The sequence below is a fragment of the Rhineura floridana genome, chromosome 12, assembly GCF_030035675.1.
Source record: "Rhineura floridana isolate rRhiFlo1 chromosome 12, rRhiFlo1.hap2, whole genome shotgun sequence".
NCBI lineage: Eukaryota > Metazoa > Chordata > Lepidosauria > Squamata > Rhineuridae > Rhineura > Rhineura floridana.
The window spans coordinates 41,641,775-41,656,937 of NC_084491.1; the positions used below are offsets into that span (position 1 = coordinate 41,641,775).

The 15,163-nt window shown below is 43.6% G+C and overlaps 1 protein-coding gene across 2 annotated transcripts in view; it reads left to right on the forward strand.

Moving 5' to 3' along the window:
• The window catches only part of DIXDC1 (DIX domain containing 1), an 85,400-nt gene that overhangs the window by 5,401 nt on the left and 64,836 nt on the right, over positions 1-15,163 (forward strand). The window contains exons 2-3 of one of the 2 annotated variants that reach the window (XM_061593432.1): positions 1,057-1,227; positions 5,983-6,154. In XM_061593432.1, the coding sequence (XP_061449416.1) occupies positions 6,098-6,154 (57 nt within the window). In that variant the 5' untranslated portion in view covers positions 1,057-1,227; positions 5,983-6,097. Of the gene's footprint in view, positions 1-1,056; positions 1,228-2,308; positions 2,394-5,982; positions 6,155-15,163 lie in introns of those variants that run through there. The other variant, XM_061593433.1, reaches the window with a different exon arrangement.

Genomic DNA, 15,163 nt, shown 5'->3' on the forward strand with positions numbered 1-15,163 from the left:
TACTGTACTTTATAAAGCAAGCCACATGGCCACTGTGACGTCCTTCCCTGGTTCTCCCTGTCAGGTTCCCACCTGCTTGTGGCTACTGCCTTTCACTAGGCACCACCAGGGATACCACCAGTCCGGACCGTCCTTTATATGGTTTCTCACTCCGCTCTAGCACAGATCTCACTAGATCCCCCTGCTAGGCACCACCACCAGTCACGTCCTATAACCAATACTCCCAGAGACTTTGCCTGAGTCTCTCTCTAGCTGGTTACTTTTGTGACACTGTGCTTATGCTGTTCCCAACCCCCTTGTATCTTTATAGATAACGCATACAACTCTGGGTTGCTCTGGATACTTGAATTGTTATTATTCCTCCCTTCACCGCTGCCACCATTAGATACTGTTTCTGTTCAGCCTTGGTAATTACCTTGCCCTCCCTTCTGGTCTGTATATCCCCCAGCCAAGGATCAGGCCTTTGGTAAACCAAATAAGTATTTATTAAATATCAGAAATAACAAGATTAGTTTTAGAATGTTTCACAAGCGTATGGTTTCATCTATTCCTGTTTTGTACTTGACTTATTATTAATCAGAACTCCAACTCCCTCTTTCTCCACACTCCTGACCTCCACCCTCAAACACCTCTTTCTCCACACTCCCAACATCCAAATACAAACAGTGGAAATACAAACAGTGGCTGGATGGGTAAGAAGCTTGTAAAAACATATAATTTTAATTGGGAGGAAAATTCACAGAGGATTTGAAATGGCAAGGGCTGTGCTGAAGGGAAGGGAGGTGATAGGAGGCTGGAGAATAAAATGAGGGACAGAAAACTATTCCTACATGTCTGAAACGTTAATCTTAAACCTTCCTGTTTCTCATGTATGTGATTCTTCTCTTGTGGCCACTTCTCTGCGGCCCTCTCTGCCTTGAAAAATTTGATTGGCCTGCTCTCAATCCCACTTTAGTTTTCTCTCTCTCTTGCATTTCCCTCTTGATGTGCTATTTGCCTTTGCTTGCTTCCTTTTGCTGGGTTAATAATTATATATTTTATTTCCTTCTTTCACAGTCTCTCAGCTTGTGCAGTTTCCCTTCCCTACTACTTATTGTGCCATGTACAACCTACATGGACCGCCTGAATGAAGCTCATGGACCACTACTGGTAGTCTACAGGCCACGGTTTAGGAATCCCTGCTGTAAACCCTGAGTGGAAAGTAATCCTATGCATGTCTACTCAGAAGTAAGCACCATTGAAGTAATGGATTGTACCCAAATTCTTTTCCTTATCTTTTGAAGCTGCAATCCTGCTGGGAGGAAGGGCGGGATATAAATCAAATAAAAAAAAATTATCTGAGAGAAAGGAAGCTTTTACCTTGCTCTGAATCAGTGAGACTTAAACTTGATTTCAATGTAAGAAAAGACTACAGTACTTTATGAATACTGAATAGGAAAAGTGTTACTTCTGTCTAGGTAATTTTAGTTGGAGGCTGCAATGACCATGCTTGACCATTGCTCCCATGCCAGAGGAGAGGAGACAGAGAAGATGGCTCCTTCTTCTTCTGTGGTCTGCAGAGAAAACAGGAAGATGAGTTAGAGGCGAGAACAGCTCCGAGACGAAAATCAGATCCATATAACTTAATGGGATTACTTATGAGCAGGAGTGCAGAAGATTGCACTGTTAAGCATACGAAATTGCCTTATACTAAGTCAGACCTTTGGTCCTTCTAGCCCAGTGCTGTGAACACTGACAGGCAGTGTCTCTCCAGGATTTCAGGCAAAATCCTGGGGAGCTTGGAAAAGTTACTTTTTTGAACTACAACTCCCATCAGCCCCAGCCAGCATGGCGCTGGCTGCGGCTGATGGGAGCTGTAGTTCAAAAAAGTAACTTTTCCAAGCTCTTGGGACCTTTTGCATGCAAAGCAGATGCTCTATCGCGGAACTCCAGCCCTTGACATTCCTGCTTTTTCCCCTTGCGCTATTTGCAGCAAATATAAATGGGCTGTCTCCAACGAAGTTCTACTCAGAGCAGACCCACTGAAATGAACGAACGCAAGTTAGTTCACGTCCATTCATTTCAAGGGGTCTCCTCTACTGTGAGTACGACTAGGACGCAACCCCCATGTGTTGGAAATAAAACGAATAAAAAAATGTAAACCGTAAAAGTGATGTTTGTGAAAGCTCCTGGAACTAGGCCAGAGCCCGGCCAGCCACCCACATTTCCCTCAGAGAAGAGCGATGGGGCGGGCGGCAAGGAGGGCCTAGGCCGCGGCTCCCGTCACCATGGCGACGAGAACGCGCCGGCGCTGCCACCTGCGAGCGAAGGCCGAGGCCAGCACTTTCCCGCGGGAGGTCGCATGGGGCGTACCAGGAAAGACTGCCACGGCTGCCGCTGCTTCCCGAAAGTCGGTAAGGTAACCATGGCGGGTATAACTCCTACTCTCCCTCAAGTGACCCCCCCCCCCCACGGACGGCCCCAATCCTCAAGTACAGTCCGGGGACCCGCGCCCTCCTCGAAAGCAACTTTCCCTCTTAACTCTGGGCTCCTACTGCGGAGGAACTGGGGGGATATAAATCTAATAAATAATAAACTCTGGGGGGGATTCTGAAGAAAACATATATAGCCAGTCGATCACTGCGCTCTGCAGGTGAGGGCCGCCCGCCGATACCATCTTATCAGGAGGTCTGTTCCGCACAACATAGGAAATGGACCTTTAGTGTAGTGGCATCGACACAAAGGTCCCCAAATGTAAAGATGTATCACTGAACGCTAAAGTCAGGGTCATTCAGACCATCCCGATCTCTGTGTATGGATGTGAAAGTTGGACAGTGAAACAAGTGGATAAGAGAAAAATCAGGTGTTGGAGGAGAGCTTTGCAGATACCATGGACCACAAAAAAGATAAATATTTAAACCAGAAGTATCCTTAGAAGCTAAAATGATGAAACTGAGGTTATCATACTTTGGACACATCATGAGAAGACATGATTCACTAGAAAAGGCAATAATGCTGGGAAAAACAGGAGGGAGTAGAAAAAGAGGAAGGCCAAACAAGAGATGGATTGATTCCATCAAGGAAGCCACAGACCTGAACTTACAAGACCTGAACAGGGTGGTTCATGACAGATGCTCTTGGAGGTCACTGATTCATAGGGTTGCCATAAGTTGTAATCGACTTGGAGGCACATAACAACAAGAAATATTAGACAGGCACCTTCTCATCTTTTTGGCGCCTTCTGAAGACCTTCCTCTTTCAACAATGCTTTTAAATAGAGACCTTATCCCAGTCTGTGTCTGTGTTGGAATTGCTTTTTAATGTTTTTAAACCTTTTCTTTTAAAAAAAAGATGTTTGTAAAGCTTTTTAAAAATGTTTTAAAGTATGTTTTTGTTTTAATATATTTTAAAGTCTGTTCCTATGATGTTTTAAAGTGTTTTTAGTGCTTTCGTTTGCCACCCTGGGCTCCTGCTGAGAGGAAGGGTGGGATATAAATTAAATAATAAATGAATATATTAAAAACCGTTAGAAGTGCATGAGATTTGTTAAAATAGTCTTCTTTGCCAAACGAAAAAGGCTACGGTTTGAAGAATCAATGCAATTCTGAAGAAAAAATATAATTAAAAACGTTGCAAATGTGTGACTTTTGCTAAAACAGCCTTCTTTGCCAAATAAAAAAGTGTTTTGGTGGGGGAGGCATTGCCCCCCCATGCAAAATTACTTATTTGCAAGGCAATCTTGTGTGTGTGTCTACTCAGAAGAGTTACGTTTTATTTAGCTGAGTGAGACTTACTCTTAGGTGTATGTAGGATTGCAGCCCGTTTTTAAAAAACCAAAAACCCTAAATAATAATAATAATATTAAATTTATTAGTCGCCCATCTGGCTGGATGTCCAGCCACTCTGGGTGACGTACAAGATAAAAAAAATACATTAAAACATTAACATTTAAAACCATAACAATAAAAACCTAACCCACCCCAAAAGCCTGCCTGAAGAGCCAGGTCTTCAAGGCCCGGCGGAAGCTTATCATAGAAGGGGCATGGCGGAGATCATTTGGGAGAGAGTTCCACAGGGTGGGGGCCACTATTGAAAAAGCCCTCTCTCTAGTCCTCACCAGTCTAGCTGTTTTAACCGGTGAGAGAAGGTCTTCTGAGGCTGATCTTGTTGAGCGGCATCCCTGACGATGCTGGAGGCGCTCCTTCAGATAGACTGGGCTAAAACCGTATAGGGTTTTAAAGGTCAAAACCAACACCTTGTATTGGGCCCGGTAAACAACCGGTAGCCAGTGCAACTCCTTCAGCACAGGAGTGATGTGATCTTGCCGGTGGCTGCCTTTAATCAGACGAGCCGCCGCATTCTGTACCAGTTGCAGCTTCCGGACCGTTTTCAAGGGTAACCCCACGTAGAGCGCATTACAGTAATCTAGGCGAGAGGTGACCAGGGCATGTACTACTAAATGGAATTCAATGCTATTCTTTCAAGTAGAAACTACTCAGAATGGGTAGCAAAAATAAAAATAAAAATGAGTGTATTGGGAAATTGAAAGGAACGAATCCTACATGTGTTTGCGCACATGTGCATGTAACCATTTGTATCGCCACTTAGTTTTATGGGTGAACATTGCTGCTGCCTTTAACAAATTGAAATCATTGATACGTTTTCTGGTGCAAAAATACAGGACACTTCTAGACTGTTGCTGTTTTTCAGTGGAATTCAGTCACATACCAACAAGTTCAGACTGCACAGTTAAAGTTGATTTGGAGCTCTTGCACAACTATCTGCTTCCCCAAAATCAGACTTTTTGCGTTAAGGAAAGTAAGAAGAAAATGTACTGGAAAGTGTTTAACTTCAATAACATTCAATAAATAGCTGATGTCATCTAATTTCCCTGCAAACTTTGTGGAAACAAATCTAGATGAGTGCTCAGTAGCAAGTTGTCTTGAAGCAACCCTAACCTTAATCCTAACCCTAACCTGGACCCAGTCCCTAACCCTAAGCCTATTGGACAGAGGCTTGTTCATGTTGCTTTCTGTGACATTGTCTCCCATGTAAAACAAACATGGGTGATGTGTGTAACTTCAGCTACAACAATCCTAAAGCGTTCTGAACTCAGTGGGATTTACACCTGAGTAAACTTGCTTAGGATGATACTGTTCTTCTGATGAACTGTTGGAGCTTGTGTATAGGATGTCTTTGGTTCCAGATAAATGAGACTGGGGTCACATCCGGTGCATACATTTAAGGCACTATTATACCACTTTAAGAGCTGTGGCTCTCCCCCCTCCCCCATATCCTGGGAACTGTAGTCTGTTAAGGGTGCTCAGGATTCTTTGGGGGAAACCATGATGCTTAAAGTGGCATTATTGTTGTTATATGCCTTCAGAGTGCTTTAAATGTATAGTGCTCTGGTTCAGTCTTCACAGTCACCAATACATGATAAATATGTGCTATGGAATCTGTTTCATTCTGGATAAATGAATAATATTGCTGGTTCAGTCCTCGCAATCTGTAATATAAAGTGGGAATAGACCATGTACATGCAGTGGAAAAAATGGGAAAGGCCATATCTTTATCATTTTAAAAAATCATCTTGGTTTGGAATGGTAAAAGGATAAAAAGCACAAGGTCAATAAAACTGTGGTATAAAAGATAACTAATTTTTGCTCATTTTTGACAGTATGAGTCCAATTAAAGTGATGGTGGAAACCCTCAAATGTATTTTACAAGTTACTCTAAATCTTAGTAAGCCCTCTGTTGTTGAGGTAGACAGTAGTCTCTTTGGACTCAAAGTCTATCTGTTCTTCATTGTTAATTATTCTTATCAATCGTTGTTGCCAGGCATGCCAAATCTGGAACTTAAGGGTGTGACGTCTAGGGGGGAGGTATGTCTATGCAAGAAATGAGCACTTGGAGAATACATATATATAGCCACATTCTGGTATTTTAGCAGCATATCTAATTTCACTTGCCATCCCTTTGTCTTCCTGTTATTTGCTGCAGGTTGGAAGAGAATACGTCTCCTTTAAAGACTGAAAATGAACGGTAATTTGCTACTGCATTATTACCTCTCGATTCCAACAGCCGTGTTTCTGTCTTTCTGACTCCGTTTCCTAACATGGGGACCCTTTTGGAAGTAGGGTGTCGTAATCTGTCACAGCCAAGTGAAACTTCGGTAAGTGTTCCAATAATTATTTCTGATTAACTAGAGAGAATATGAATTGTTTGAAGGGTACAAACGGGAACTTCTTCCCCCAAATGACAAAGATTATTCTTTCCTTGTTTGATCGTTCACCTTTGATGTCTTTGTGATGACATAGTGTAGTAGGGGTAAGTAGACCTTAACTTTGAACTAATTCAAGATTGGTCTGTTAACAGCACTGCTAGCTAAATGGAGCCTCCAAATGCTGACTTAGTATCCCTCAGTTCCAGATGCCCTGCTTATGACCACTCAGACATCTCATTGGCCAGTATTGGGAATAGAATGCCAGATTAGGTGGTCCTGGTTTGACACAGGACAGTTTATTTATTTATTATTTGATTTATATCCTGCCCTTCCTCCCAGCAGGAGCCCAGGGTGGCACAGTTTGACACAGCACAGTTCTTAAGTTCTTAGGGCAGTGCATTATGTTACAGTTTATAAGATGAGCAAGCAGAGGATTAAACAGTTCAGGTACTTCGTCCTGTTTCAGCTTGTTTGCATCAGTGCTGCATGTATGTTTAGCTGACGTTGATGAGGGCCAGGATCTCTTCTTGGTCATCCCAGAGTGCAGGACATGGAATAATGGGCTGAAGGAAGCCAGATTTCTACTGAACATCAGGAAAAACGTCCTAACGGTTAGAGCAGTACGACAATGGAACCAATTACCTGGGGAGGTGTTGGACTGTCCAGCACTGGAGGCATTCAAGAGGCAGCTGGACAGCCACTTGTCGAGGATGCTTTTACTTGGATTCTTGCAATGAGCAGGGAGTTGGACTCGTTGGCCTTATAGGCCCCTTCCAACTCAACTATCCTATGATTCTATGAATGGTCTCTACCTTTATGAGAAATTTCTGACCACGCACTGTGTGGCACACACTAGCAAACTTCATCCCTTGTTTATTAATGAAGTTAGTGGAACACTCTACTACGGCCTGGAATGTTACTGCTTCAGCCTGATGTATTGGATAGGCAGAAATTTGTATCATCAGCCCTAATTATCATACGTAAGAGTTTTCCCATGGACTCCTATGGGTGGTGCATCACAGCCCTATATGTAGAAATGCATTTCTATACTTTTAGTATATTAACTTAAAATAGATTTTCTTTATGGAAGAGTGAATATCATTTTTTGTGGAAAGTACTTCCACATTAACTTGTATTTCTAATAAACTAAAAAGCTCTGGCTGCTATGTAGTTTTGTATGGACGGTAAGGACTAAAAATGTTATGTATATCGAGTAAAGTATGAAAGATTTTGCCTAAGCAGAGATGATTGACGGGTTTGGTGGCAGAGAGCACACATTTTGTTGAAATCCGCCACCAGAGGTCACTGTCTTCAAACGATTGTAAATTTTGTTTTGAAGGTCACAGGCGGCTGGTCTGTACAAAACAGCTCCCATAAAACACTTACTTGGCCTTCTTCATTTGTATTCACTTGTGGCTGTTTTAAGTGGTAGCTTGCACGATGAAGATTTTTGCAGGAATCGTTTCATCTGAACATTTGGAGTCTGGCATAATTGTGTTTTGATCATAGCTAGTGCCTGGGAATGGGGTAGAGAGTTCTGATGTGGGTGAGTGTTGTACATGACGCCTGAAGGTGGAGATATGGTCCTTAGGTTGAATTTAAAAAAGACTGAACTGTGTAGTCCAAACAGGGATGGGAAAAACAGCTGCAATTTGCTTTTATTATTAGCAAGAATGCTAATTCTGAGTCAAGAATGACCTGGCAAAGGCCATGTAAGGTCAAACTAGATTTCACTTTGGCCCTTATATCTAGTACATTGGCATTTTACTCTGCTAGCCTTGGTTTTTTTTTTCTTCCTATGGCTGACAAGCTGCATAGAATACCAGCAGCCTGGCTGTCACAGTGCTGCCCCTTCTGATGGCCCGATTTTTGCAGTTCTGTGCCATTTGTTTAAAGAATTTGTATTCTTCCTTTACAATAAAAAAATATCAGGGTGGCTTACAAATAAAAATAAAATGCAGAGTAAAATACATAATAAAACAACAGTGAAGTTGTTGAACAGCACAGATAAAATGGTGAGTTACAAGGTCTGGGAAAATAAAAAAAAAGTTTCCAGGCACCAGAAAGGCTCTAGAGCAGGTGGCAGGAGAGCGTCTCTGGGGTTATAGCCCCTGTGAATTGGGCCCTTGTGATACAACAGAAATGGGGAACCCTAAGCCCAGGGGCCAAATGTGGCTCTCCGGCCTCTCTGTCTGGCCTTGGGACTCTCCCCAGTCACACCCCTCAACGGCCTTGCTTTGCAGCCTCCTTGTTTTTGCCTGGCTGGAGTGTATATTCTGATAATGTTTCTTGCTTCCCTGGATGGAAGATAGAGAGAGCTCTGTGTGTGTGTGTAGAAAGAAACCAGCCCACTATATAAAGGTAAAATTTACATTCATTGCATCACCCACTTTTGCCGATGGCCCAACCCACCACTGGCATGTGTGGCCCCCAGAAGGTTGTCCAGAAGAGAATGAAGCTCTCGGACTGACAAAGGCCCTCCATCGTAGTGCTAGAAGAGGAGTGATTTGAAGATTATAGCCTTAGTTCTTTTTTTGCACGAGGCACAGTGTACTTGGCTTCCCTTGTGAAGTGCCTTGAGCTCTGTATCGTGCCACAGTTGTCTCCAGTCCCTGTTTTTCATCAGGTTTTTCCAGGCAGCAGTGCCATATGGGTCCCCATGCTAGAACTGGGGATTAGTACTTCAGATGATGTTATGACCCCCTCCCCTCCTCACTCGACTTCTGTCGACAGCAAATCTGCATCCCAGACAGGCTGGAGTAGTCTCTCGCCCTCCTGTGAGCTCATTTATTATGACTTCTAGAGCTGAATAAAAGGTTACATTGTCTGCTGTAACTTAGTGTCAAAATAAGCTCTCCAGAGCAGCTGGCAGTATCCGCTGCTTTGGTCAGGCAAAATGTTTTCTTGCCTCTTGCTCTAGCTCTGTGGGATTGAAGGACTGTTGGGGCATAACCACACCAGGCCTAACTTTAGGCTTTTTCAAATGCATTTGATCCCCAAGGTATACAAAGTTGGTCCATGTGGCTGATTTGGGCTGCTGCAGGTTCACTAAAGGCTGTCTGTGTATGTTTGTGGGCAGTGTGATAGGATGCACATGCTTTACACGGAGAAGGTCCCAGGCTCAGTCTTTGACATCTCCTATTTTAATAGGGCTTCAGGTTGAAAGGTTGGCAAAATACCCTTCTTGAAACCTTGGAGAGCCACTGTCAAGTCAGAGCAGACAGTACTAAGATGGGCTGATGGTCCGGCTGGGTAGCTTTAGATGTGCATTCTGTATGGTGCTTTGAGTGGTAGGTGAGAGGGGAAAGGCCACAGCTTTTTGTGGGGATGCTTCTGTGTGCCTGATTGTATTATTAGCAGAACAGGAAGCTTTCACTGGGTCATAACCTTTGCATTATATCATGAGTGAGCTCGGTCCACATGGATAGGCTTGGAGCAGAAAGCCCTTCGGAGCCACGCACTCGCCGGGAGGGCTTTGGACCAATCACTGTTCTAGGCCTCACTTCCTCATCTTATTAATAATAAAAGACCTAGCTTCTGTCTCTGGGGTCTCTACATTTATCAACAGAATCAAGCTTCCCGTGGGCCATACCTCATTAATACTTAGTGGAAGCTACTTTGGGTGGAACAGCTGATGCAAATCCTATGGGAATATCTGAACAGCTGCCATGATCAATGGCTCCAAAATGCAAGTCTTTCAGGAGATCTTTGGAACTTGCACATGCCTTTCAAAACATGAGGGCCCTGAGAGCAGGTCCTTGTGAGTTGTTGCAGGGAAACGGCACAATCCATGGAAGTTCCCTTGCGCATGCCCCACTGAAATAAATAGGGGACTCCCATTCAGTGGTGCTCACGTAAGAGAACTTCCAGGCTAATTGTGTTGCAGTACTGTGAAGAAATCTTACCTTCTACACACGATTACATAGACAGCAATCGTTTGATAATCAATTCTCACCATCACATGGCAACTTGCAGAAGATTTGCTTCATGTCTAGAGAGCGGTTTGGCTCACCATTCAGAACCTGAAAAAGAGTTGTGTGAGTGAAGCTCAAAAGCTCATCCACCCACAGATGTAGGCTTGATAAAAGATCCTGCCTGAGCTGTTGCGTCTGTTTCACGACTTAAACAGTACATTGAAGGGATTAAATCCTGCAAACACCTCCCCCATGGTGTTGCTATCAATATTATTCAGAAGGATTATCTCTCTCTTTGTAGTGTAGAGAGGGTAAGTTTACTCCCCCTCCCTGCTTCTGATCTAGGGCAGGGGAAGCCATCCTAGCAGGCCTCCTATTCAGAAAATATCAGTTTGTGCATTGTAGAACTTAGGGGAAAACACAACATTTCTGCGTCTGTTGGAATTGCTTTTTAATATGTTTTTAAACTTTAAAAAAAATGTTTTTAAAGCTTTTAAAATGTTTTTAAAGATGTTTTGTTTTTATATATTTTAAAGTCTGTTTTCATGATGTTTTAAAATGGTTTGGTGCTTTTGTTTGCTGCCCTGGGCTCCTGCTGGGAGGAAGGGCAGGATAGAAATCTAATAATAAATAAAATATAATAAATAAACATGTTAAACCAGATTTGCTAAGAATGTGAAGCCACTTAAAAGACACCTGTCACCTCTTTAAATAATGATTGTTTATTTACTTTATTTAAACTATTTATACTCTGCTTAATATTTAAAAAATCTCTAAGCAGTACACAACATAAAAACAAACAACACTATTAACAAAGAAATACAACCTAAAACCAATAAAGCAGCAGCATAAAATCATATAAAAACAAACAAAATAGGAATCCAGGGGATTCATAAAACAAGGTCTGACTCTGATCTGATGGGTCGAGGGAAGCCTGGGCAAAAAGATAAGTCTTTAGAAGACATCTGAAGCCACTGATGGTTGCTGTGTCACATATGGCAGAGGGAAGGGCCTTCCATAATACCTGGGCAACAGGAGGAAATCCCCACTTTCGTGCCACCTTCCTGTGACGTTCTTTAAGATGCGGTGCCATGAGTAGCATTTCCCCAAACGTTCTATTCTAAGTGATGTAACAGGTTCTAAACGGGCAGGCGGTCTTTCAGTTAACCTGGTCTCACATTGTTCAGGGCTTTATATGTTAACAACAAAATCTTGTATGTGGACTTGTGTAATCACTCATGTAGCCTTCCCCAACCCGATGCCCTACAGAGGTTGTGGGCTACGACTTCCATCAGCCCAGCCATCAACAGGAGGGCACAAGGTTGGGGAAAGCTGCATTAGTGTATTCTACTAATGCATTCTGTTTGGCTTCACTTCATACACCACCTGCTATCATGTTAAGTTACTGGGTGCTACAGGAGGTGAACTTTGACATGCTATCATGTTATTGTGCAGGGATTGGTTTTGTGGGCATTTTTCAATATACAGCAGTAAAGAAGGTTTATGTAATGCAATCCTTTCTTTTTGGGGTGGGGATAGCAGCATCAGTGTATCACAGCTACCAAGATTGTGAACATTTTTTTCTGTCTGCAGAGTTACTGAGCTTATGCTTACTATATGAGGAAGTGTTGTCTATAAATCTTAATCCAGGGTGCACTGAAACAACATTTATTTAACTTATTTCTCAGGCAACACTTGTTCTTACCTTAAGGCTTAAATATTTGCCTTAAACATTTTAAGAATAATGGTCTTAAAATTTGATTATTTCTTATCAAGGCCACACAATATTCCTTGATTTCAAAGACACACAAAATATCAAGGAATTCTTTGTGGAATGTAATGCAGAATCTTATTTGAATTCTTGTAGTCTGTCTCAGGGACAGTTTTGCATGTTATTCCTGTGCTTTTAATACAGAGCATAGTTTATAATCCAGAAGTGGAAAGCTCTGGTTTTATTTTCATTTAAATTAAGTTTCTAGTCATTGTGATGGCAGAAGAATTGTTTTAGAATTTTCTAGCTGCTTCTGCTAAGAGGTGCAAAGATAAGTCCTGTTGTCACCGGGCTTCTCAAGGAGGTGAGAGACTCCCCAGCAGAAACACAAATGAGGGGAGCACAAGGGCAGGATCCAGGATCAGTCCAAAGTCAAGAGTCCAGAGTCTTCCTCAAAACCGCGGGGGTCAGGCAAGAATCAGAGTCAGAGCAGCCTGGGGTCAAAAGCCAAGCAGTCTGTAAGCAACGCAGGTAAGGAGCGAGGCAAGAGGCAGGTCTGGGGCTCACAGGCAATCTTTGGACGGGTCAGGTGCAGAGCTGGAGTATAGACTTGTTTCAGCAGACCTTCCAGCCTGGCACTGGGGTTTTCACGCTAGAGCTGCTGAGCCACACCCACAACCTCAGCTGACTCCCATTGATCACCTGCAGCTAGACTTTTTCTCCCAAGGAGTCTGGCCTTGTAGTCAGGGCGGATCATCATCTGGCATTGGAGGCGATGCCTCCCACTTGTGCTCGGGGGCTGTTCAGCCTCCGTGTCAGAAGTTGCCCCAGGTGCAGACAGACGGTCCTGGACCTTGTCATAGGACCTTGGCCCTCATCCTTGGATGGAGGCTGATCCAGGGCTGGGTCCAAGAGTGGAGCCTCCTAGCCTTCCTCCTGCAATGACTCCTCTGATGAGGACTCCCCTGGCTGGGATCTGACAGGCTAGAACATGGAGTTCCCGTAACTCAGCTCATGCTCTTTCCTTTATCATAGTCTCATTCACTGTTGTTCTCCATCCCCTGTAGTCTTACATGCTGCTTCTTACCCCATTCTCATGCTAGGTCTTTTTAAAAACAAACAAGCAAAAACAACCTAACTCAAATTTTTAACAAACTTGATTATGACAGTGAAAATGTCAGGGTTCAGCCCTTCCCAGACATCAAACCTGAGGTCTTCGCAGATGAGGAGCAAGGGGAGCAGGGCCCTTTGTTGGGTCTGCACGCTTCCAGTGACCCTGAAGAGTCGTTGGGTCCAGACATCCTTGCCCTGGTACTAGAGGTCCCCACACCAGCTCTCTGGGCTCCTGGCCAGCTGGGAAACAGATGTGTTATTTGTACACTGACTTTTGTTCTAGTTCCTTGTGGTATCGAATATGGGCTGTAATCCTGTGTACACTTATTTGGGAGCAAGTCCCATTGAAAGTCAGTGGGGTTTCCTTCCAAGTAATGATTCCTGGGATTGGACTCAAGAGCAGAAAAAATGCTCCATTTTAAGTGTGTTTTAAGTGTACAGCCAAATTCACATGGTGAAATTATTAACTAATGATTTCAATAGCACTGAGATGAGATTGTCCTGGAGCGATTCTTGCATAACTCCACATCTGGTTTTGTTAATGTTTGAAGCAGGGCAAAGAATTACCATTATTTTGTTCACTGAAGAGGAAGGGGGCGGGATGAAGTAATTTGTTGAGCAGAGTGAGAGTTTGCATGAAAATATGATGGTGCAGACAATCTGTCACTAAAAATATGGCAAGGAGCTGGCGCTGGCTACATCTTATCCCACTCTCTTGTCCCAGATCAGTGTTTAACTTCATTGGCATCTTAAAGGCACTAGCATTCCCAGTTTAGTTGGATGAATACCTCACAAGGTCTCTAATTCTTGCCATTGCTGTTTTTCATCACCTTCTGTTATTGGAGAGTTTTTATTTATTTATTTATTTATTTTATTTGTTTCATTTTTAAACCGCCCATAGCGAGTGGCTCTCTGGGCGGTGTACAAAAAGATTAAAATACAGAATATCACAATAAAATCAACCTACCAACAGTAAACATAAACAGCAAACAAAAAAAGATTTAAAATTATAACATTAAACGCTTAAAATGCCTGGGAGCATAGCCAGGTCTTAACCTGGCGCCGAAAAGATAGAAGCGTCGGCGCCAGGCGTACTTCTTCGGGGAGGCTGTTCCACAGTTCGGGGGCCACTACAGAAAAGGCCCTAGATCGAGTAACTGTCCTCTGGGCTTCCTGATGGGTTGGTACCCGGAGGAGGGCCTTAGATGCTGAGCGAAGTGACCGGGTCGGTTCATAGCGGGAGAGGCGTTCCACAAGATACTGCGGTCCCACGCTGTGTAAGGCTTTATAGGTCAAAACCAGCACCTTGAATCTGGCTCGGAAACAAATGGGTAGCCAGTGCAAACGGGCCAGAACAGGTGTTATATGCGCTGACCGGCTGGTCCTCGTCAGCAGTCTGGCTGCTGCGTTTTGCACTAGCTGAAGCTTCCGAACTGTCTTCAAGGGCAGCCCTACGTAGAGCGCATTACAGTAATCCAACCTAGAAGTTACCAAAGCATGAACAACTGAGGCGAGGTCATCCCTGTCCAGATAGGGGCATAGCTGGGCTACCAACCGAAGGTGGTAGAACGCATTCCTTGCCACCGAGGCCACTTGCGCCTCAAGAGACAAGGAAGGATCGAAAAGAACCCCAAGACTACGAACCTGTTCCTTCAAGGGGAGTGTAACCCCATCTAAAACAGGGTAAACATCCACCATCTGGGCAGGGAAGGCATTCACCAACAGTGTCTCAGTCTTGTCTGGATTGAGTCTCAGTTTATTAGCTCTCATCCAGTCCATTATCGCGGTCAGGCAGTGGTTCAGCACATCCACAGACTCACCTGTAGAAGATGAAAAGGAGAAATAGAGCTGCGTGTCATCAGCGTACTGGTGGCAACGCACTCCAAAACTCCTGATGACGGCACCCAGAGGCTGCATGTAGATGTTAAAAAGCATGGGGGACAAAACCAACCCCTGAGGGACTCCACAATGGAGAGTCCAAGGTGTTTTTAATTGGAAATACTTAATTTTGCACAAATCTAGCTTATTTTTCTGTTTTTTTTTTTTAGGGGTAGGGAGACCAAACTGGGGTGGTGGTGGCAGGCGCATGGTGCTATGGCGGACCTTTCTTAATGCCAGGTACGCACTTGCAGACGTATATTGTTCCCCAAGTAATGGAATTACATTTATTGGTGTGTAATGGATGCACAGCTACGATTTCACAAAATCAGCTGTATTTTT